Raw genomic sequence first — 25,630 nt, forward strand, 5'->3', positions numbered from 1 at the left:
TTCAAATCCTAAAGTAAAAACCTCCTGTTATGACAGGTACGAAGAAGAAAACTGCACTTTGTAAAAAGCAGGAAGAAACTCCAGTTCAAAATACACAGAATTGTGTTATTTGATCTTAGAAAGCTGCAGTAGTATTTCTGCTCCGTTTCCATTCATAATCTGACAAACAAAAGCACATCCTCTGCATTTCCTCCTCCCCTTTAATCCATCATTAACCTAGCCACATGCCACGCATGGATTAACAAAGGAATATTTGTTTGTGTAGAGAGGGCATTCACTCACGTCGAAATCTAGTCAGACAGAAAGCCGCATCTTTGCTCCTTATGTCTGAATGTAAAAGTACTTCAGTTTAGGTGATAGTAGGAACTGCCGATGCTGGAGAATCTGAGACAACAAAGTGTAGAGCTGGATGCACACAGCAGGCCAGGCAGCATCAGAGAGGCAGGAAAGCTGATGTTTCGGGTCTGGACCCGAACCTTGTTGTCTAAGTTTAGGGGGTGATATTTTTAAGGAGTTATCTGCCAATGGAACATATATCTCTAAAATTGTTTTAATTGAGTGGGAGAATATTCAGAAATAATATGGTTTGCATGAGGAATGACTAAAAGAAAGGAGCTGGGAGGGGTATGCCTTTCAGTGCAAAATTGTGTGTTAGTAGAATTTAGTTGAATGCATGCAGTGGGAACCAAATGGGGAATTGTGAATCCATTCAGAGGAGCAAGACTGAGGGTGTTGGCACTTGGTTAAGGAAGCGTTTCTTTGTAATGTGCATCTCTCACACATAAATGCTTATCAAGAATTGTAAAGATTCACTTCTGAAGATTGAGGCACCTTGAAATTCTTCTAGAACTGGGGGTGGGGGCATGTGTTGAGGGAGCATAGTTTAAAAATAAATAGGCACCCATTTAAACAGGGATGAGGAAACATTTTTTTCTCTCAGCAGATTGTGGTATTCCAAAAGGTAATGCACACAAAATCTCCAAATACTTTTAAGGCAGAGGTAGATCATTTTTTTGTTACCAAGAGAATAAGAGATTATCAGGATTATGCAGGAATGTTAAGGTTAAAATTAGATCAGATTAAACAGCAGAGCAGGCTCGAAGGGCCGAGTGGCCTACTCTTGTTTCTTGTTCGTACGTGACACTACCCCTACTCTTATTTCTTGTTCGTACTAACCCTGTTCCTTTCTCCACAAACTCAGAGTTTCTCCAGCATTCTTTTTTGCTCTTATGGTCTTAACTGTTAACGTCTTAATTTGCTGCCAATAGTATGTGAATGTCCTGTTCAGGAACCACAAAATACCGCACAATATTCCTTTATCTTTATTGTATTCTTCATTTTTAGACACCAGAATCCTTCTCTTAACCAAACATTTGCCTTCCCGCTTTTTAAAAGGCACCAGTTAACATTGAAAGCTACCTGAGTTCAGTGTCGAAAGAGCTGAGCACTGTATAAAAATGTTGATATTTCGTTTTATTTGAAACTTGTTAAGTTCATCCCTACATATTTTAGTCTTGGGCTCAATATCGAATTAAAAGCACCCACTTCTATCTAAATTTCTAAGCAATCTCCAAAACCCTGTGTTATGTCTCATCTTCATCACCTTTCCCCTAATGAAAGCAATCAAAGCGTTGAGAGTCTGCTTCAATGCTTAGTCTCGTGCATTGGAATTTCTTGTCCTCAAACATCCCCAATACATCATTTTCTTCACCAGATATAAAATTCCAGCTGTCTTAAAATAATTTATGCAAGACTAGAATAACTTTCTTCAGACCGCAGGCAAATGGCCTTGAAGAGGATCTCTTGCACTCAGTCAGCACTAGCATCATATAATCCAACATATCCACCAGAGAGCACCGAGCAGCTCATCACCACTGTCTCTTCTCATGGTGTAAAGGTGCCAGTGTTGGACTGGGATGGTAAAAGTCAGAAGAGACACTACACCAGGTTATAGTACATCAGGTTTCTTTGAAATCACAAGCTTTCAGAGCCTCAATCTTTCTTCAGGTGTTAATAACTACCTTTTTCAAATAAACCTGTTGGGCTATAAACTGGTGTCGTGTGACTTCTGACTTTGTCCTTCTCTCAGGCTTCCAGATAACAAATTTTTGCTTAGACACATTCCAAGTATGGATTAAAAAAGAAGGAATGTTTTTCACATATATCGAACGTTCACTCACATCAAAATTTAGTCAGGCAGTAATCTGTTTATTTGGTCCATATGTCCGCGTATAAATCAGTCTAAAGGCACGTTCATTGGTGCCATCAACAAAATCTGCTAATGCTGCAGTCCCTCAGTAATGCAGGGGCAGAGCTCTTCGGATTATGTGCTCATGTCCTGGGCTGGGCGTTAGATTCACAATGCTCTGATGATGGGGCAATAGAGCTGTGTCAAAGCTCTGATGGGTTTGAGAAATGTGCTCCTGAGATGCTGCTTGGCCTGCTGTGTTCATCCAGCTCCACATTTTATTATCTCAGGTATTCTCTCTGCTGTCTATATTAGTAGGAAATGGTCAAAAAGAGAATCAGGAAAGTTCCAGATGTACTTGAGAGATTGGGCATGTACTGCACTATCACTTTCTGATCAGAAGCAGAGAAATGTTACAGTCATACAGCTTTGGAAACAGACCCTTTGTCCAACCACAACAATAACAAAAACAAAGTTGCTGGAAAAGCTCAGCAGGTCTGGCAGCATCTGTGGAGGAGAAAACAGTGACCCTTCCTCAGAACTGATAGTGGCTGGGAAAATGTCAGTTTATTTGCAGAAAACAGGGAGGTGGGTGGGGGAGGGAGTAAACGATAGGATAGAGCCTAAAGAGAAAGAAAGACAGTTGGACAGACAAGGAGTTGCTAACGATCAGGCTGGGAGGGTGAATAGTTGTTAATGGGGACTGTTAGTGACTAACAACAGGGGGTGTGTAATGGCAGGCTGTGTGGTAACAAGGCCTGGCGTGTGGGGTGGGGGTGCTGGGACATGGGAGAGTTTAGGCCCTAAAATTATTGAACTCAATATTGAGTCCGGAGGGCTGTAGGGTCCCCAAGAGGAAAATGAGGTGTTGTTCCTCCAGCTTGCATTGGGCTTCGCTGGAATACTGTAGCAAGCCAAAGACAGAGATGTTGGCCAGGGAGCAGGGTGGTGCATTGAAGTGGCAGGCAACAGGTAGTTCAGGGTCTTTTTTGACAGCAGAATGTAGATGTTCTGCAAAGTGGTTGCCAAGTCTACGCTTCGCTTCCCCAGTGTAGAGGAGACCACATTGTGAGCAGCGAATGCAGTGGACTAGATTCTGGGGAGTGCAGGTAAAGTGTTGCTTCTCCTGGAAGATATGTTTTGGGCCCTTGGATACTGGGGAGGGAGGAGGCAAATGGGCAGGTGTTGTACCTTCGCCGGTTACAGGGGAAGGTGCCGTAGAGCTGTGGGGAGGTGTTGAGGGTGATGGAAGTGTGGACCAGGGTGTCCCAGAGGGAGCGGTCCCTGCAGAATGGGTTCAAGGGAGGGGAGGGGAATATGTGTCTGGTGGTGACATCTTGCTGGAGCTGGCGGGAATAGCATCTGATGATTTCCTTTGTCCAACCAGTCCATGCCAACTATAATCCCAAACTAAACTAGTCCCACCTGCCTGTGCTTGGATCATATGCCTCTAAACCTTTCCTATTCATGTATTTATTTAAGTGTCTTTTAAACATTGTAACGGTATCTGCATCCACCACTTTCTCAGGACGTTCATTCTACGTACAAACCATTCTCTGTTTAAAACAATTGCCCCTCGTTCCTTTTTTAATCTTTCTCCTCTTAACTCAAAAATATGCCTCCTTATCTTGAAATTTATTGATTTTGAAACTGAAAATGGAGTGAAATTGAAATTCCACAGAAGGCAGCTATTTGGCACACTTTGCCTGTGCCTGCTCTCAAAATGAGCAATGCACCTCATGTCATTCTCTCCCTAACTGCGCAGTCCTCCTTATCAGATAATAAGTGAATTTCTTCTTGAAGTCCTCGATTGAATCTGCACACTCTATGGCAGCACATTCCCGATTCTGACCACTCGCTGCGTGAGAATGCATCCCCCCATGTTACCATTTCCTTCCCTTTTTACCTTAAATCTGTGCCCCTACGTTCTCATTCCTTCCACCATAAGAAAACTTTCTCCCTGTCTACTCCATCCAGAAATATTGAGCTCTTTCATCAAATCTCTAATCCAAAGCAAACAGGCCCAACTTCTCCAATAAGATCCAAGTAAGTGACGTAGATAAGGTGTGGAGCTGGAGGAATACAGCAGGCCAGGCAGCATCAGCATTTGAAGAGGGGTCCAGGCTCGAAACGTCAGCTTTCCTGCTCCTCTGATGCTGACTGGCCTGCTGTGTTCCTCCAGCTCAACATACTGTGTTATCTTAGGCTCCAGCATCGGCAGTTCCTACCATCTCTGAAGTAGGTATGGATTTCTTATTGCAATTACACAGGGCACTGGTGAGGCCACAACTTGAGTATTGTGTGCTGTTTTGGCTTGCTTATCTGTGGAAGAATGTTCTTGCTATGGAGGAGCGCAGCGAAGGTTTCCCAGACTGATTCCTGGAATGGCAGGACTGACATATGGACAGAGACTGAGACAGTTAGGATAGAATTCAGTGGCGCTTAGAAGAATAAGGATGTGGGGTGGGAGGTTGGGGGGGTCTCATAGAAACCTATAGTTTCTATGTATGGCCCAGACAGGGTAGACACAGGAAGGGTGGTCTGATGGTAGAGGCATTTATAATCAGAGATCATAGTTTAAGAATAATGGATAAGCTTTTCAAAAACTGAGATGAGGAAAGATTCCTTCACCTAGAGAGTGTTGAGCCTGTGGAATTCAGAAAGTAGTTGAGGCCAAAACATTATGTGTTTTCAAGAAGGAGGTAGATGTAGCTCTTGTGGCTAATGGCATCAAGGGATATGGGGGTATTGTGAGATTATTAGGGTATTAACCTCGATGACCAGTCATGATCACATTAAATGGCGGAGCAGGCCGAATATCCCATTCCTGCTTCTATCTTCTATATTTCTATGAAGTTCCACATTCCTGGAACCTTAAGAACCTTTCCTGCACCCTCCTGCCTTCATAGCTTTCAGTTAATTACTTAAGTTAGCACTTGGTGATCACAGTGAGAGGTTCAATTTTCAAGAGAGTGTGGCAACCCAGCCAATGTTCCTTTTTAGACCTGAAGTCAACACATCACCTTGTGGATGCACATTTTACAAATTTCTGCAGGTGGAATTGTTCAATTTTCAACTTTTTCCATGGTATTTTTGGCTGGAATATGTTGCTAAAAAATTACTTCCTTGAAAATTATAATATGAGCCATTTATAAAAATGATGGATTAAAATGAAAACGACAACGATCACTGCCAATGGTATACTTGCCTGGATTGAAGACCTGATATAAAAACCTTAAGTAAGGGTATGTGGCATCAATCACATATTGTTACAGCTCATGCAGTCATTCTGAGGAACAGGCTGATAAACCGAGAGGCTCAAACTTACCTTAAATGCCAGAATGATGCCAATGAAGCAAAGAACAACAAACACCAGGCATGCTGGGTTCATTGACATAAGATGCTCCCTGTAGGGGATATTAGCAGGCTGTGAAAAAAATAATGTGAAAAATAAATGCTAGCAGAGCTGCTTTGAGATGAACAAATCTAGTGCGTAAGCAGCACAGAAACAGGTCTGACCTATGCTGGTGTATCCACAGCTCCTGATCCCTGTCCCACCAACCTAAAGTTGAGACTGTGTGTACGGACCAAAGTGACTCAACTGTGATATATATATGTCTCTATTACCTTACCTGCTTTTACTAATATGACTCAACTTACCTTTACCAATATGTCTGAACCTACCCTTACCAATATGACCCGACCTACCCTTACCAATATGACCCGACCTACTCTTACCAATATGGCCCAACCTACCCTTACCAATATGGCCTGACCTACCCTTACCAATATGACCCGACCTACCCTTACCAATATGGCCCGACCTACTCTTACCAATATGGCCCAACCTACCCTTACCAATATGGCCCGACCTACCCTTACCAATATGACCCGACCTACTCTTACCAATATGACCCGACCTACCCTTACCAATATGACCCGACCTACTCTTACCAATATGGCCCAACCTACCCTTACCAATATGGCCCGACCTACCCTTACCAATATGACCCGACCTACTCTTACCAATATGACCCGACCTACTCTTACCAATATGGCCCAACCTACCCTTACCAATATGGCCCGACCTACTCTTACCAATATGACCCAACCTACCCTTACCAATATGACCCGACCTACCCTTACCAATATGACCCGACCTACCCTTACCAATATGGCCCGACCTACCCTTACCAATATGACCCGACCTACCCTTACCAATATGGCCCGACCTACCCTTACCAATATGACCCGACCTACCCTTACCAATATGGCCCGACCTACCCTTACCAATATGGCCCGACCTACTCTTACCAATATGACCCGACCTACCCTTACCAATATGACCCGACCTACCCTTACCAATATGACCCGACCTACCCTTACCAATATGGCCCGACCTACCCTTACCAATATGGCCCGACCTACCCTTACCAATATGGCCCGACCTACCCTTACCAATATGACCTGCTCTTCTTTTCTTAAATGCATTTAGTATTACTTACTTCTAACAAATTCTTTTGGGTAATGATGTCCACATTCTCACAACTCAGTGGGCAAAGGCCTCTACCTCTTTTTTCAATTCATTCTTGGGCATCGCTGGCAATGCTGGTATTTGTTACCCATCCCTGATCACCCTTGTGAAGGAGGTGGTGAGCTGCCTTTATGATTATAACTCAGTAGCTCACTACATAACTCCAGTGGGCAGTTAAGAGTCAACCACATTGAGTCTGGAGTCATGTGTGCCCAGACTGGGTAAAGGTGGCAGATTTGGTCTTCCAAAGTGAGTTAGCAAATCAGTTGGGTTTCTACAAAATTGAATGTAGTTCCATGCTTGCTATAAGTGTCATTTATAATGATCAAAGTGAAACTGAAGTGAGTGTGACACTGGTTACCCATTCCAGATTTTAATCATTAAATAAAAGCTTCAGCAGTTATCAGACTGCGATTTGATGCTACATTCCCACAGCATTAGCCTCAGTCTTTAGAGTACTGGGCCAAAGACATTGCCACTCTGCTACCATAGAATAGTACAGCACAGGAACAGGCCCTTCAGCCCACCATGATGCTATTTCAAATCTGCCTGCACATGGTCTCTATGCCTCTAATCCCTGTCTGTTAATGTGTGAGTCCAAATGCCTCTTAAATGTTGCCATTGTATTTGCTTCTACCATCTCTCTAGTAGTGCATTCCAGGCACCTACTACCCTCTGTGTAAAAAACGTTCCTCTGCACATCTCCTTTAAACTTTCTCCCTTTCCCCTTAAACCTATGCCTCCAGGGGCATTTTTACCCTGAGACAGAAACTCTGACTATCCACTCTATCCATGATTCTCATAATTCTATATACTTCAATCAGGTTACACCCTCAGCCTCTGACATTCTAGCAAAAACAATCCAAGTTTGTCCAACTTCACCTTTTAGCTAAAACACTTTCATCCAGGCAATACCCTCTCCAAAGCCTCCACATCCTTCCTTTAGTGTGGTGACCAGAATACTCCAAATGTGGCCCAGCTAAAGTTTTATACAACTGCAGAATCTAACCCCGAAATTCTTTACTGGATTTATCTTAGAATCATCTCATCTGGTTTTTGATGTGCCTACAAATGAAAAAAAGTTAACTTGTCAGCCTCCAAAGTCATCTATAAGCACCCTCTTTCCTAGAGTTCTCGGCACGGTATAACACCATCATTGCTGAAAATATATAACACTCAATGTAGAGTCTTCTGGTGCAGTGGTAGCATTCCTGTTTTTAGAAATTCAAGTTCTACTCTCCCTGGAGGTTTGTCACAACATCTCTGAACAGGTTGATTCAAAATAACTAAGAGCTGAGCTCTTCCCGAGAAAGGGACTGCTTCTGGACAATGAAAGGTGGCAAATGATCTCTGTGCTTGTACCAAAAATATACAATAAAGCTCTCTCCGACTGGTTAAAGCAACTGACTTCGTGTCATAGAGTCATACAGCACAGAAACAGACCCTTTGGTTCAACTCATCCATGCTGACCAACTTCCCCAAATTAAAATAGTCCCGTTTGTTTGCATTTGGCCCATATCCTTCTAAACCTTTCCTATCCATGTACCTGTTCCAATGTCTTTTAAATATTGTATTTGCACCTGCCTCTACACTTCCTCTGGCAGCTCAATCCAGATACCATCAACCTCTGTGTGAAAAAGTTGCTCTCAGATCCCTTTTAACCCTTTCTCCTCTAGCCTCTTTCTAGGTTTGATCTCCTTTAACCTGAGGAGAAGACCTTTGCTGTTCACCTTATCTATGTCCCTCATGATTTAATAAACCTCTATCAGGTTACCCCTCAATCTCCGATGCTCCAGGAAAGAAAGTCTCAGTCAATCTGGCCTTTCACTGTAAATCAAACCCTCCAGTCCTGGTCACACCCCAATAAATCTTTTATGAGCCCTCTCCAATTTAATAATATCCTTCCCATAGCAGGACGAGGAATAACATGTAGTACTCCAAAAGTGGCCTCACCAGTGACCTGTACAACTGCAACATGATGTCCCAACTCCTTTACTCAACGGTTCGAGCAATAAAGGCATGCGTGCTACACACCTTCTTAACCTCTCTGTCTATCTGTGATGCAACTTTCAAAGAGCTACTCACCTGAACCCCAAGGTGTTCTATTTGCTTGACAACACCAGCCAGGGCCCTACCATTAACTGTGTAAGTCCTGACCCTGTTACTCTTAGCAAATTGCAACACCTCACATTTATCCAAATTAAACTTTATTTGCCACGCCTCTCAGCCCATTGATCCAGCTGATCAAGATCCCTTTGTAATCTTAGATAACCTTCTTCACCGTCCACCATACCACTAATTTTGGTGTCATCCGCAAACCTACTAACCACACTTCATAAATTCTCATTTAAATCATTTATATATCATTTAAATCATTTATAAAATGATGAACAACAGTGGACCTGGCACCAATCCCTGTGGAACACTGCTGGTCACAGGCCTCCAGTTTGAAAAACAGACCTCCATCACCACTCTCTGTCTCCCATCATCAAGCTAATTTTGTATCCAATTGACAAGCTCGTCCTGAAATCCATGTGATCTAACTTTACTAACCAGTCTACCATGCAGAACCCTGTCAAAGACCTTACTAACGTTTATGTACACGTTTATGTATCTACTACTCTGCCCTCATCGATTCTCTTGGTCACTTCCTCATGAAAACTGACACGGTTTCTCACTCACAAAGCCATGCTGACTATTCAGATTCAGTCCTTCCCTCTCCACATGCACATAAATCCTGTCTCAGAATCCCCTCCAACAACTTACCCACCACTGATGTCAGACTTGCTGATTTATAGTTCCCAGGCTTCTCCTTACAGCCTTTCTTAAATAAAGACTTGACATAGTGCCCAGGGATGTGCAGGTGAGGTGGGTTAGCCATTCTAAATTGCCCATTGTGCCCAGAGATGTGCAGGTTAGGTGGATTAGCCATGGGAGATGTCGGGTCACAGATATAGGTAGGGTGTCAGGCCTGGGTGGGACTCTCCTCAGTGGGTTGGTTGGACTCGATTGGCCAAATGGCCGGCTTCCACACTGTAGGAATTTTATGATTTTATAATCAGCCACCCTCCAGTCCTCTGGCACCTTACCCGTAGTGGCAGATGATACAAATATCTCTACCCTAGCTTTCTGCAACATCCTGGGATACACTTATCTACCACATGAACCTCACGAACTCTCCTTCAACTGACTGTAGCTACCTTATCCATCTGTTCTTTCTCAGGACCTGAAGTAGGCCATTCAGCCCTTCAAGCCTGCTCCACCATTCAATATTATCACAGCTGATCATCCAACTCAGTCCCTGTTCCTGCTTTGCTTTGTTTCCAGTGCTCTTTCTCATTAGAAGTAGATTGCAGCCTGGATGGGACTAGTATATATACTGCTTTTGGAGTTAATGCAGTGCCGGGCCATCAGAATGATATCAGGAGTCTAACAGGTTCTATTACAGAAATTGATTGTACAGGCTCAGTCTGCATGCCCTTGAATATTTTGGGAGTGATCGAACTTTGTTGTTCAAAATGAGCAAAGGGTTTGGCAGATCAAATAGAACAGAAACTATTTCCTTTAGACAGAGGTTGTCCTAACCCCTATAGAATTATATAACCTGACAATGAGAAGCAGACTGATCAGTGATATCAGGAAGCACTTCTACACACAAGGGTAAGTGGAAATCTGGAATTTCCTCCTGCAAAGAGCTGTTGAAGTTGGGGGTCGACTGAAAATGTGACAATTAATAAATTGATTTTTGTTAGGCCTGTGTATGGAGCAGAGTTGGAATTCAGGTCCAGATCAGTCATGGGCAAATCGACAGGAAGAGCAAGTGTGTGCAACTGAGTGGGCCCTTGTTCCTGTGTCTCCAAGTTTACAGATGACACAGAACTGGGTGGGAGGGACCGGTGAGCTGTGAGGACGCAGAGCTGCTCCGGTGGGATTCAGACAAGTTGAGTGAGTACACAAAGATGTGGTAAAGTACAATGTAGAGAAATGTGAGGTTGTCCACTTTGATGGCAAAAAGCAGGAACCAAACTTATGTGAATGGTGATAGTTTGGGAAAGGGACAACAAGACCTGGGAGTCCTTGTGCACCAGGCACTGAAAGTAAGCAAGAAGGTGCAGCAGGTGGTGAAGGGGGAAAATAGTATGTTTATCTTCAAAGCAGGAGGATGTGAGTAAAGGTGTAGGAATGGTCTTCCTGAAATTGCACAGGACCTTGGTAAGACCACACCCCGAATACTGTGTGGAGTTTTGGTCTCCTTATCGAGGAAGGATGTTCTGGTGATGGAGGGGCTTCAACAAAGGTTTACCCTGGGATGGCTTGACTGCTGTGTGAAGACAGACTGGATTGCTTTGGGCTATATTCACTGCCGTTTAGAAGATTGAAGGGAAATCTCATAGAAACCTCTGAAGTTCTAACAGGAGTAGACAGGGTAAATACAGGAAGGATATTCCCAATGACAGTGGGAGGAGTTCAGAAACAGGGGCCACATCTATGGATATAGAGTGGGCCGTTTAGGCCTGAAATGAGGAGAAATATCTTCACCCAGAGAGTGGTGAGCCTGTGAAATTCTCTACCGAAAGCAGTTAAGAATCAAAACATTTATTGTTTTCAAGAAGGAGTTAGATATAGTTCTGAGGGCTAAAGTGATCAAAAGATATGGGGAGAAAGCAGGGAACGAGGTTGGATGATCAGACATATTCATATTGAATGATAAAGTGGACTCAAAGGGCCGAATGGCCTTCTCTTGCTCCTATTTTGTATGCTTCAGGACACTGTCATCACTTTGCTCTTGCAGTATTAAGTTATTTTTCATAACATTGTACGTTTCATACCAGTTGTCGCAGATAGTCTTGAATAGAGTTTGGATAGATGACCACGCTGATTCCTACAAGGGCATTGAGGGCAAAGTCAAAGATCTGGTAACAGAAGAATGGGACAATCCATGCACTGAGTTGCTGGAAAACAATGAAGAAACAAAAAAAATGTTTAAGTTTTGCAAAACAGGGAGTCTGACTCAGACACTTCATGTATTTGCGCTAGAATTGATAAATATGGCGCTTCATATAGGTACCAATGTAGGAGTGACCTGGCATTAACAGCACCTTCAATAAGATACCACGACCCACCCTCAACAACAAGGGCGTCAATGCCAAAGATTAGCGGTCTCTTTACCTCTTCCGAACATGTTCTTCAGCTGAACAGCTTGCTAGGCCACTAGCAGGTTACACGTCAAGAATTAATAGGATCAACCACACTACTGGAATTAAATAAATAACCAGACCAAGCTACTGATGGCTTTAGCTGGGGACATTAATTAACAAAATACATTCTTACAACAGCTGATGAGAGCTTCACGGTTGAAATGAGTATTTTTCTAATCAGCTGAATTTAAACTTTATCAGCTGACTTGTTGGGAGTCGAAGCCTTTTTGTCAGGGCATTAGCCTGGGCCTCTGGAGGATTATTCTAGCAACATTCTCAGTGCATCACCATCTTCTCCAAATGTTAGACTGTGTATCTCATTACTTCATTAGATATTTTCCTTGTGTTTCTGCTCTTTGTGTTGCAATTTGCTGAGAGTGTGAGCTGCTAACAGTGAGACAAGGGACAAAGGGATATTTGGGACCTAGGTGAACAATGGGGCTAACAGCTTGTCTACCTAATGAACGATATTTCAGGATTGTAAAAAGAAATTGAGCAGACGAAGCAGAGAGAGAGAGAGAGAGAGACAGACAGCGGGGGAGGGGGGGTGCAGGTTTAACATTTCAATTCAATGACTTTTCATCAGAGTTAGCAACAGTTGGAGATGCAGCAGGTTTCAAGCAAGATGTGAGATGGGACAAGGGCAAAAAGAAGGTCAAGTTACACTGTGATGGACACAGTACAGGTGAAAGGTCACTGAAATGGACACAGTACAGGTGAAAGGTTACTGAACTGAAATGTTAATGTTCCTTCTCACTTCAAAGATGCTGCATAAACTGCTGAATTTTTTTGAATTTTCTGATTTTATTTATAAAAACTGGGTTGTTAGGGTAGGATGGATGTGTTTGTATCTCCTTAAAAAAAAGTGCTTATAAGCCTGTGTAAAGATTGGGTCCAGTTCTATCTCTCGCTGCCTAACTTTCTGGTATATAACGGCAGTGAAAGAATTTTCTTGCAATTTCCGATTTTATTTCCAAGAACCAGCATTTTGGATTTTGCTTTAAGATTTGTCTGATGCTGATTTAATCATGCATGAAGTCCAACAAATAATAATAGAATGGCTGGAAGTGGGCAGCAAGACAATGGAGATCTGGAATGCAAACAAAATTCACTGTAGAAACTCTGCAGGTCTGGCAGCCTCTGTGGAGAGAGAAACAGAGTTAACTAATGGCTCTTCCTCAGAATGGAGGAAGACCAGACATAATAGACAGACGTGATGCTACACCCAAAGCACTGAATCGATCTTTCACCTTTAAGTAGCAGAAAATGTAGTTATATCTTTTTGGTTTAGGGGGTGAAGCTGCCTTCTCATTGATAGAACACGGAGTAAATGCTTTCCACAACAATCACAAATTTAGATTGAAGCACTTTCGGTCAGTCACCACATTATAAAAAATTAAAAATCAAAATGCACAAAACAGGAGTCATGTATCCTCACCATTAACAGTGCCATTGGTACCACATCCACCCTCTCCACCGCCGATGCTCAGTAGCAGCAGTGTAGACCATCTACAAGATACACTGCAGAAATTTGCCAAAGTTTCTTATGCAACCCATTCCACTTCCATCTCATAGGACGAGTGCAGCAGATACATGGGAATAACAGCCCCTGCAAGTTCCCCTCGAAGCCTCTCACCCTCCTGACTTGTAAATATATCACATTTCTTTCAATGTCACTGGTCAAAGTGCTGAATTTCCCTCCCTAATGGCACTGTGGGTCAATCTGCAGCACATGGACCGTAGTAGTTCAAGCTATCTGTTCCACTCTTCCCAGTGGCCAACCACAATAACCTCTGACCTGCACCCACATAGCTCTATCTCACCTTCCCTCCCCTCAGCCCCCACACATCCCTTCCCCTATTTAATTTCTGGCCTCCCCTTCCCCTTCCCAGGCCTGAACAAGGGTTCTGACCAGAAATGTTGACTTTCCTGCTCCTCAGATGCTGTCTGAAGTGCTGCACATTTCTAGCTCCACATTTTTTGACTTACAGGGGGTGATGTTCCCATGAACCTGCTGCTCTTGTCCTTCCAGATGGAAAAGGCTGTGAGTTTGGAAGGTGCTTTCTGAGGATCTTGAATTTCTGCTGTGCATCTTGTAGCTGATACCTACTGCTGCTACTGAGTGTAACAGGCCCTATCAAACCATTCCAGACAAGTCCAGACCTTTTTAAAGCCACCCAACAACAGTGGGCTCTCTGAGATACCAGAATAGTCTAGTCTGTTGTGGAAGTGGTTAGTTCTTTAATTCGCTGAAGAGAGCTTTCTGGAGAAGCATGGCTCCTTATGGGGAGGTAATGGTGTAATGGTATTATCATTTTCCTCTCCATCCAGAACTTCGGGCCAATGGTCTGGGAGCATGGGTTCAAATCTATGTGGCAGTCAGCCGAAATTCAAACTTAGCAATAGACAGTTGGCCTAATGGTGGCCATTTGTCGCCAAGACCTATCTGATTAACTAGTGCCCTGTAGAGATGAAAATCTGATCTACCCATGACTCACAGCAATGTCATTTAATCCTAACTGCCCTCTGGGCAATTAGGGATGGGCAATAAATGCTGGAAGAATCAGTGACACCCACATCCCATGAACAATTTTTTTAAAAAATGCATGAGTTGCATTATCATTTCAAAATGCTTGGTTCGGGATGTCTGACCAAATATATCCAAATTAGTTGGAATAGCAACACAAAAATAAAAGCCACCAAATTTGACCAGTTGTGTGATTTTATCCATTATTTACAGTACCTTATATGCACCGTAAGTGGCCATTCCGCAAATGGTTATCATAAGGAGAGAAACAGCGGTGGCGATGCAGATATCTGAAATAGAAAATAGCAGGTAGAAAAACAGAAGAAAAATACACGTTATTTCTAAGCACCACGTCTAAGCAAGCTGTTGCAGAAAACTATGAGAACAAGTCAGAAAAATTTATTTTCCTTAAACACATCAAGTCAGTTGAATGCATTCCCCTCCTTTCATTTGTGCCTTCGCACGAGCCATAGACACAGAAGCAGGAGTTAGCCATTCAGCCCATCAGGTCTTTACAGATCGTCCAAGGAGCACTCCACCGTTCAATAAGATCACTTATTGAACGGTGGAGCAGGTTCAGAGGGCCAAGTGGCCTGTCGTTGACCCTCGTTCATACGCTTGCATCTACTTTATGGGTGCATCTGCATTCTGTCTCCACAGCTTTTACCTGAGAAGGTTCAGTTACTGAAAAAAATGCTCCTGAAATCAGCCCTTGGAAGGTATTTTAAGCGATTCTGAGGAATCCAGTGGACCAATTACCAAAAAGAAAATGAACAATTTCATGCAGGAAAGGCCCCATTTTAAATTACTACCCAGTAATTTGCAGTGGAAATAGAAAACTGCTGGCTAGAAATCAAGGTATAGATAGAATTTTTTAATGTACATTTAGCTAACATAGGAAGTCTACTGAGAGACTGTCAGATAATTATAGTCATAGTCACAGACACATACAGCATAGAAACAGGCCATTCAGCCCACCATGTCTCTGCTGGCCGACACACACCAAAATACCTCCCATTTACCTGCCCTTGGTCCGTACCTTACTGTGCCCTGGCATTTTAAGTGCTCATCCAGATGCTTCTTAAATATTGTGAGAGTACTTATCCCCTATTTCACCTCAAATCCCCATTACACCACTTACTCCTCACCGCAAACTTATGCCCTCTGATCTTTCAACATGTTTGCCATGGGAAAAAGATTCCCACAATCTACTCTGTCCACGCCTCTAATTTTGTATGCCTCAATCAGGACACCCCCTCGGCCACTTTTGCTCCAGGGAAAACAAACCCAGCCTTTCCAATCTCTCCTCATAACTAAGACTTTCCATCCCTGCTTCTTTGTTTCTAATTCTGTTTCTCTCTCCACAGACGATTTGTTTCAGATTTCCAACGCCTGCAATATTTTGCATTTGATCGGTCCCATTTAGCAGCCGATATGTGAGAGCTTTACAGTCATGGGAGTGGGATAACACTCGGTGGTTAGAGTCTGTGCTTTTCAGGCCTTGCTGATGTTTGGGTGAAATGGCAGAGATGATTGTAGAGCACAGCTCTTCGGCACCTTAGGGAGTAGAGGAAAGTATCCACGAGCACAGCACAATAAGTGAATGGGGTTATAGCAACTGATGCCACAGAGATGGGTTCAGCATTTAGAAAAGGTACAGACTTACTGGCATCATCGGTGAAGTCAAAGTCAGTGGTGAGTTCGGTATGAGGCAGGTAGTATCGTTCTGGGTCACTGAAGGCAGACAGCAAAATCAGCAGCACCACGCCATTGATCAGCTTAGGGGAAAGAAAGAAAAAGTCAGTTAGTTACTCAGATTCAAACCATATCTTTATCCAATCACACAATGCCAATAGTAGTCTTAACCAATCAATGGAGGTCTAGTGACACAGGGAGGGTGGTTTCTCTACATCTGGGTCCGAAGCTTCCAGTTTGAGCCGCGGTTTGCCTAATCCCCAAGACTTACTCCCCCATCTCCTACTCCCCTGGGCTTGTTCTCCCCTCCCCTACTCCCCAGGACTAGCCCCCCCCTCTACTCCCCAGGACTTGTTCCCTCCTCCCTGACTCCCCAGGACTTACTCCGCTCTTCCCTACTCCCCAGGACTTGTTTCCTCCCCCCTCCCCTACTCCCCAGGACGAGCCCCCCACCTCAACACCCCCACGCCCCAGGACTCGTTTCCTCCCGTTGCCATGGTAAAATCGGGTGAGTCAGCATAGTTTTGTCAAGGGGAGGTCACGCCTGACAAATCTGTCAGAATTCTTTCAGGATGGAACAAACAGGTTAGACAGAGAGTCAGTGCATATGATCTATTTGGATGTTCAGACAGCCTTTGACAAGATTCCACACAGGAGGCGGCTAAATAAGATTAGAGTCCATGGCATTAGGGGCAAGGTATTGGCATTGATAGAAGATTGACTGACTCGCAGAAGGCAGGGAGTAGTGATAAAGGGGTCTTTTTCAGGTTGCAATTTTACAGGGCCTTGGTGAGACCACATCTGGACTGTTGTGTACAGTTGCAGTCTCCTTATCTGAGGAAAGAATTTCTGATTCTTGAGGGAAGTTTTACCAAAACTGTTCCCTGGGGATGGCAGGACTGACCTATGAAGAGAGACTGGATTGGTTAGGAATATTCATTGGAGTTTGGAAGAATGAGAGGCATCTCAGAAACCTATAAAATTCCAACAGGATTAGACAGGGAAAACACAGGAGCGATGTTCCCAAGGAGTCCAGAGCCAGGGGTCACAGTCTAAAGATATGGGGTAGGGCATTTAGGACTGAGATGAGGAGAAATGTCTTCACCCAGAGAGTGGGAGTTTGTGAAATGCTCTACCACTGAAAGTGGTTAAGGTCAAAACTTAAACTTTTTCAAGAAGTAGTTAGATATCGTTCTTAGGGCTAAGGGGATCAAAGGGTATGGGGAGAAACAGGGAACAGGAGATTGAGTTGGTTGATCAGCCATGATCATATTGATTTGCGGAACAAACTCAAAGGGCTGAATGGCCTGCTTCTCCTCCTATTTTCTCTATTACCATGTCCACTGATGTTTTATTTAACCTTTTATGGGAAGTGGGCATCACTGGCAAGGCTGGTATTTATTGCTTACCCATAAGTTCTCTTAAACCGAGAGGCTTGCTGTTGGTCTGGAGCTACATGGAGACCAGACCAAGCAAGGACAGCAGATTCCCTTCCCAAGAGGACATTGGGAACCAGCTCAGATTTTATGACAATGAATAAATGGCTCCTATATTCTGCTTCAGATTTAATTGAATTTAAAATACCACCAGCTGTCGTGGATGGGATTTGAACTGATGCCCTCACAGTCTTAGCCTCAGGATCATGTGCCCAGTGAGTTTATCACTACTCCACCATCACAATCATTACTTGCTGCCCAGCCATGATTTCGATTATGTTACAGGACAGTAGCAACTGTAAGGCATTAGCCACAACACATCAGACTTTCCCATCTGACCAGACTGGAATGTTAATTGTCTTATTAATTGTCCAGTGTCTCCACCGTAATATAAATACAGTAGTTTTCAGAACAATTAGCATCCATCTTAGAGAGAAAATATTCTCTCCACTGAAGCGGAATACAAAACACATTAAATATAATTAAGTCTGCAATTATGCTGTCACATCTGTTAATGCAAAGCTGCTTTTTCATAGGTGTTGATGCAAATGGCAAAACTGTATCCCTCAAATATCAGATATCAGCTGAATTACTGCACATAATCACAGAGTCACACAGATGTACAGCACTTGAAGCAGGCCATTCGGTCCATCTCATCCATGCTGACAGAGATCCTAACTTAATCTAGTCGGATTTGACAGCATTTGGCCCCTATGCTTCTAAACTCTCCCTTCATATATCCATCGGGATGGCTTTTTAAATGTTGTAATTGACCCAGCCTCCACCACTTCCTCCGGCAGTTCATTTCATACACACACTAACGTCTGTGTGAAAATGTTGCGCCTTAGGTTTTTTTTAAAACCTTTACACTCTCATCTTAAACCTATGCTCTCTAGTTTTGGACTCCCCCACCCTGGGGAAAACATCTTGTCTACTTACCCTCTCCATGGTCTCATGATTTTACAAACCTCTATAAGGTCACCCCTCAGCCTCTGCTGCTCCAGGGAAAACAAGCCCAGCCAATTAATCCTCTCCCTGCATTTCAAGCCCTCCAATCCTCGAAATATCCTAATAAATCTTTCTTGAACCCTTTCAAGTTTCACAACATCTTTCCTATAGCAGGAAGAACAGAATTGCATGTTGTATTTCAAAAATGGCTGAACCAATGTCCTGTACAGCTGCAACATGAACTTCCAACTCCTGTGCTCAGTGCATTGACCAATAAAGGCAAGCACACCAAACTGATGAAGGGTCTAGGCCCAAAACGTCAGCTTTTGTGTTCCTAAGATGCTGCTTGGCCTGCTGTGTTCATCCAGCTCCACACTTTGTTATCTCAGATTCTCCAGCATCTGCAGTTCCCGTTGTCTCTCACACCAAATACCTACAAACTTACCTGTGACTCCACTTTCAAGGAACTATGAATTTGCATTCCAGGGTCTCTTTGTTCAGCAGCACTCCCCAGGACCTTACTATTAAGTGTGTAAGACCTGCCCTGATCTGTCTTTCTAAAGTGCAACACCTCACATTTATCTAAATTAAACTCCATCCGACACGCCTCGGCCCATTGGCCCATCTAATTAAGATCCTGTTATACTCTGAGATAACCTTCTTTGCTGTCCACTACATCTCCAATTTTGGCGTCATCTGCACACTAACCATCCCTCCTATATTCACATCCAAATCATTTACATAAATGCCAAAAAGCAGTGGACCCAGCAGCGATTCTTGTGGCACACTGCTGGTCCCAGGACTCCAGTCTGAAAAGTAACCCCCTATCATCACCCTCTGTCTTCTACCCTCAAGCCAGTTCTGTATCTAAATGGTTAGTTCTCCCTGTATTCCATGTGATCTAACCTTGCTAACTAGTCTACCTTGAGGAACCTTGTGGAATGCCTTACTGAAGTCCAAATAGATCACATCCACCGCACTACCCACATCAATCCTCTTCATTACTTCTTCAAAAAACTCAAATCAAGTTAGTGAGACACGATTTCCCACACACAAAGCCATGTTGATGATCCCTAATCAGTCCTTGCCTTTCCAAATACAAGCAAATCCTGTTCTTCAGGATTCTCTCCAACATGCCCGCAGCTGATGCCAGGCTCACTGGTCTATAGCTCCCCGGTTTTTCCTTGCCACCTTTCTTAACTAGTGGCACCATATTCACCAACCTCCAGTCTTTTGGCACCTCACCTGTGGCTTTTGATGATACAAATATCTCAGCAAGGGGTCCAGTATTCAATTCCCCAGCTTCCCACAGAGATCTAGAGTACACCTGATCAGATCCAGGGGATTTATCCACCTTTATGCATTTTAAGGTGCTCAGCACCTCCCCCTCTGTAACATGGACATTTTTCAATATGTTGCTATTTATTTCCCCACATTCTCCATCTTCCATATCCTTGTCCACAGGAAACACTGATGCAAAATATTCGTTTAGTATCTCCCCTATCTCCTGCGGTTCCACACATATGCAGCCTTGCTCACCTTTAAGGGGTCCTATTCTCTCCCAAGTTTCTGTTTTTCTCAATGTACTTGTAGAATCCCTTTGAATTCTCCTTAATCCTATTTTCCCAAGCTGTCTTATGTCCTCTTTTTGTCCTCCTGATTACTCTCTTATACATACTTCTACTGCCTTTGTACTTCTCTTGGGATTCAATCAATCTCTATTGTCTATTTTTAATATATGCTTCCTTCTTATTCTTAACCAAAACCTCATTTTCTCTAATCATCCAGCATTCCCTACACCTACCAGCCTGGCCCTTTCCCCTAACAGGAATACACTGTCTCTAGACTCTCATTATCTCATTTCTGAAGGCTTCCCATTTTCCAGCCTTCTCTTTGCCTGCAAACACCCGCCCCCAATCAGCCTTTAAAAGTTCTTGCCTGATGCCAACAAAATTGGCCATTCTCCAATTTAGAAATTCAACTTTTGGATCTGGACTATCCTCTGACTACAGCAAGTTAGTGCAAAATTATCACCTTGAAATCATCTCTCACCCCTCCACATTAACCAACTGCAGTGACTTTCCTTTACACGGCCCGTGATATTTTCATTTCTACAATTACGCCCACCCCCCGCAATTGCCGCAAGTCTTCAGCTGCCTTGGCTGACCCTATGTTCTGCCTTGCCTCTCCACTTCTCTGTCCTTATAAAGGCACTGCTTAAAACCAACCTGTTTGATGTTGCTTTCAGTGAGCTGAGCCAATGTTACCTGATGTGGCTCAGGGTCAATACTGGCCATGTTCCCAGGATGCCCATTGGGTGGTTAACAAGAATAAAGCCTCCATAAATACATTGTTGATCCTGTCAGAAACATTTCAAGGAGATGTGAACAAGTGTAGATTCCCAGCAATCACAAGGGGCAAGAGTAGTATTTTTTCCTTAATTTTGTTGTTTTGTGCAAAGTGGGTGACACTGAATAGGCCCATATGCATTACATATCCCTGGCTACCCTTGAGAAGGTCGGGGTGAACTGCCTTCATGAACCGCTGCAGTCCATGTGCAGTAGGTAGACCCATAATGCTCTTAGGGAGGGAATTCCAGGATTGTGACTCAGTTGAAGGAACAGCGATATATTTCCATGTCAGGCTGGTGAGTGGCTTGGAGGCCCATTTGCATGTGGTGGTGTACCAATGCACCAACTGTGCTTGCCCTTCCAGATGGAAGTGGTCATGGGTTTGGAAGGTGCTGTCTGAGGATCTGCAGTGCATCTTGTAGATAGTATACACTGCTGCTGCTGCTGAGTGTTGGTGATGGATGATTATGGATGTTGTACCAATCAAATAGACTTCTTTGTCCTGGATGGTATTGAGCTTCTTGAGTGTTGTTGGGGCTGCACCCATCCAGGCAGATGGGGAGTATTCCATCACACTCCTGAGTTGTGCCATTGAGATGATGGGGAGTCAGGAAGTCAGTTGCTCGCAGCGGTATTCCTAGCCTCTGATCTGCTGTTTGCATGTATATGGCGAGTTCAGTTCAGTTTCTGGTCAATAGTAACCCCCAGGAAATTGATAATGGGGAGAGAGTGATGACGATGCATTGAATGTTAACAGGTGATGGTCAGATTTTTCCTTGCTAGAGATGGTCTATGCCTGGCATTTGTGTAACACAATGTTACTTGCCCCTTGTCAATCCAAGCCTGGATGTTATCCAAGTCTTGCTGCATTTGGACATGGACTGCTTCAGTGTCTGAGGAGCCATTAATGGTGCTGAACATTGTGTAATCAACTACTGGTATACATTCATTTCCTGGACAATGATGCAGTGTAACATTTTTCATTCTGGCTATAGCTTCAGGAGTCTCCATTACTATAAATGTTTGCTCTAACAATTTGATCGGGATGAAGTACTTTGGAACTTGCGAATATTTTGTTTTTTTTAGCATATTGTTCATATAAGAATAATTGTAATTTCCCAAGATGACCTTTTGTTCCAGACGGAAAGTAAGGAGTCTGGAAATCCCAGTACAATGTGAGGTTACAACATAAATATAGGAAAGAGAAATGAGAGACACAACTGTGTGTGTCTGGAGCCACAAAATCAATTGCTCCACATTACCTTTCAGAATTCATCATACTCAAAGAAATCGATTTGTGGGTTTGCAAATGAATGGAGATGGTGGCTCAACATCAGATAGGATTCCACATGGAAAAGAGAAATTGCAAGTGCACACATTGGCTAGTTTATTGACTATGTCCCTAGATCAAGAATCCCCAACCAGTAAAGAAAGTTTACCTTCATCTACCCTTAATTCGTTGGAGGTAGTTCAGAGAAGGTTCTTGGGATGATGCTAGGGGTTGGGGTCTTATTAATAAGGAAAGACTGGACAGGTTGGGCCTGTTATCTATCCTTTAAAAATAGAGAAGTGATCATATTGAGACCTACAAGATACTTCAAGGTCTTGACAGAGTGAATGGTGAGAGGATGTTTCCCCTTTTAGGAGAGGCCAGACCTAGAAGACACAGTTTGAAAACAACAGGTCACCCATTTAAGAGAGAGATGAAGAGAATATTTTCCTTCAGAGTATTTTGAGTCTTTTAGACTCTGATCCCAATGGTGGCACTGTCTTTGAGTATTTGTAAGGCAGAAATAAACAGGTTTTTGGCTGACAAGGGAGTCACAGTGAGGGGCGATAGGGAGAATGTGGAATGTGGCTACCAGCAAGTTAGCCATGATGCTATCAAATGGCAAAGCAAGCTCAAGGGGATGAATGGTCTATTCCTGCTCCTAATTTGTATGTTTGAATGCTCATAAACTGACAAATACAATTAATGTGTTCAAAATACATGACCCAAAAAGCTATTGTAATTATCAACAAATAAAAATCTCTCCACGGTATGGTCATTTTGCTATGTTAGGATACAATTATTTCGCTTGGCTAAAAACAAGGGCAACTTTGCCAAAGCACCAGCCAGAGGCTCAGCTTAATAATAGCTTGTTGCTACAACATTTTCTATTCATTTGTGGGGCGTGGCCATCACTGGCTGGGCCCGGCATTTATCGGTATCCCTAGTTGCCCTTGAGAAGGTGCTTGTGAGCTGCTTTCTCTTGAACTGCTGCACCCCAGGTACCGTAAATACACCCACAATGCCTCTAGACAGAGAATTCCAGAATTTTGACTCAGAGACGCTGGAGGAATGAAGGAGCGGCTTGGAGAGGAACTTTTGGCGAGTGGTGTGTTCCTGTGTATCAGCTGACCTTATCCTTCCAGATGATAGTATTGTATAAGATCACTGTCAGAGGCAGTTACTGGGGTCAAAGGGATCAAAGGTATGGGGAGAACGTGGGAACAAGGACCTGAGTTGAATGATATTCCACGATTATATTGAATGGTGGAGCAGGCTTGAAGGGCTGAATGGCCTACTCTTGCCCCTATTTTCTATGTTCCAATGTTTCTATCACCAATATATAGCAACAAAGCAATTCACAAATGGTTACATGGAACGGTGCATCAAAGACAGAATTAGCTCTTATGAAGTTGAAGGAAAATGACCATTTTATTGCCTCCTTCATGTGTATTGGACATCTTGCCAAGGTTTGTAGGGTTTCTGAAAAAATGAAAATAATCTTTTATTATTGTTTAATTATAATCCCTGTGTGATTTATCCACAGATCAATATATTATGGCAGAGTTAAGTAACTGTTGCCATCTTATTGGCAAAATTATCTCTCCACTCTTTTCCAAATTATCGGGCAACTATATTTATTGTTGAAGAACAATCTTCAGATACAAGGCGGTAATAGATATGGGGTAATGAATATAGTCTCCCTCCGAGATCGAGTTCTAGTTGTCCACAGTTCCAATACAATTGTAGCTCATGTTGCAAAGTTTCCAACATTGAAAGGCCTGCTTCTGTTGACCTGTGCTAAATGGCCAACTAGGAGCGAAAAGCTTCTCTGAATATTGTGGCATTTCATCATAAGAAAAAGAAGCATTCATCTTCTTCTTATGAGTGAAAGAGCAAAACGCTACAGATGCTCGAAATCGAGAAGGATGACAGAAAGTGCGAGAGATGCAAAATAGGTCAGTCAGCTTTGCTGAGAGGAACCAATGAGGAGAAACCATTGAGAGAGAAAGGGCTAGGAGTTGATGATGGCCTGTGGAATTCTCTGCCACAGAAAGCAAAACATTGATTGCTTTCAAGAAGGAGTTAGACATAGTTCTTAGGGCCAAAGGGTTCAAATTATAAGGGTGTGGGGGAAGTGGAGGCAGGGGACTGAGATGGATGATCAGCCATGATCCTATTGATTGGTGGGGCAGGCTCAAATGGCTGCTTTTGCTCCTATTTTCTATATTTCTGTGCATTGGCAATGTAAATCTGTTCATTCTCTCATCAAGTGTTGTTTGATCAACTGGGTATTTATAGCATTTCCTACCTTCAGCTTTTACATTATTATAATGCCAACTGAATAATTTCCAATGTTTACTCACATGGTACTAACCTCACTCAAAACTGTGCTCCATATATCTGAGTTCACTGTGAGTGTCATTCACCATTCTCTGTTGAACTACACTGGACCCCCAGCCTGGCAAGACTCCAGTTCTGAAATCCAATTTCCCTATTCTCTGTAACCTCCAGAGAGTTCTGCATCTTGTAGATCCTTACACGTTCACAATTTCCATTGTTTCGCCAAAACTGGCTGAATCTACAACTGCTGAGGCCCTAAGCTTTCTCTTGTAATCCTCTCTGCCTCTGTCTCCGTTCCTGAAAAAGCTTCCTCTTTCACCAAGCTCTGTAGTTACCTGACCCGAGAATCTCTCGATGTGACTCAATGTCAAATTTTATTTGTTAATACTTGATAACATCTCGGGATGTTTCCCAGGTTAAAAAAAGGCTACTCATCTTTGTATTATTTATTCGCTCATGGGATGTGGGCATCATTGGCTGGACCAGCATTTATTGCCTATCTTCAGCTGCCCTTCAGAATGTGGTGGTGAGCTGCCTTCTCAAACCATTGCTGGCTGGGCCTGTATTTATTGCCTGTCCCTGTTGCCCCTTGAGAAGGTGATGGTGAGCTGCTATCTTTAACTGCTGCAGTCCACATGCTGTAGACAGACACACAATGCCGTTTGCATAAAGTGGTAGATGTGTATATTTCTGTAAATTAGTTGTTTGCATGTAAAAATATCAAGGCATTTGAAGAATGTGCTTTAGTACTCGATCAGAATTGCTTGTTAACATGTTTAAGAATCTTGGTTATCTACAAGAATTCAAAAATAAGGTAACAGTTGGCCATTTGGCCACTCAAGCCTCAATAAGATTGTGGCTGATTTGCAATCTCTGCACTACCTTCCCACTATCACTGAGTCTCTTGATCTGTGAGCATCCAAGAACTATTTAAGTATGAAGGGTTTAGAGGAATAGAGGACTAAATCTTGTCAGCATGGATGAGTTGGGCCGAAGACTCTGTTTCCATTCTTGTGAAGTTGGGTGGAATAGAATTTCATTGAAGCCCTACAGTGTGGAAACAGGCTCTTCGGCCCAACAAGTCCACGCTGACCCTTGGAGCATCCCACCCAGATCCATCCCCCTATAACCCAGAGTACT

General features: G+C 43.2%; 1 protein-coding gene across 1 annotated transcript in view; it reads right to left on the reverse strand.

The window, feature by feature from the left end:
• Positions 1 to 25,630, reverse strand: part of laptm4b (lysosomal protein transmembrane 4 beta) — a 49,002-nt gene that overhangs the window by 20,951 nt on the left and 2,421 nt on the right. Inside the window, exons 2-5 of the mRNA XM_048528512.2 lie at positions 16,114 to 16,225; positions 14,664 to 14,737; positions 11,552 to 11,674; positions 5,517 to 5,615 (exon numbers count right to left, since the gene is read on the reverse strand). Coding sequence (XP_048384469.1) covers positions 5,517 to 5,615; positions 11,552 to 11,674; positions 14,664 to 14,737; positions 16,114 to 16,225 — 408 coding nt within the window. The remainder of the gene's footprint in view (positions 1 to 5,516; positions 5,616 to 11,551; positions 11,675 to 14,663; positions 14,738 to 16,113; positions 16,226 to 25,630) is intronic.

The sequence above is a fragment of the Stegostoma tigrinum genome, chromosome 5 (genome assembly GCF_030684315.1).
Source record: "Stegostoma tigrinum isolate sSteTig4 chromosome 5, sSteTig4.hap1, whole genome shotgun sequence".
In the NCBI taxonomy this organism is placed as follows: Eukaryota; Metazoa; Chordata; class Chondrichthyes; order Orectolobiformes; family Stegostomatidae; genus Stegostoma; species Stegostoma tigrinum.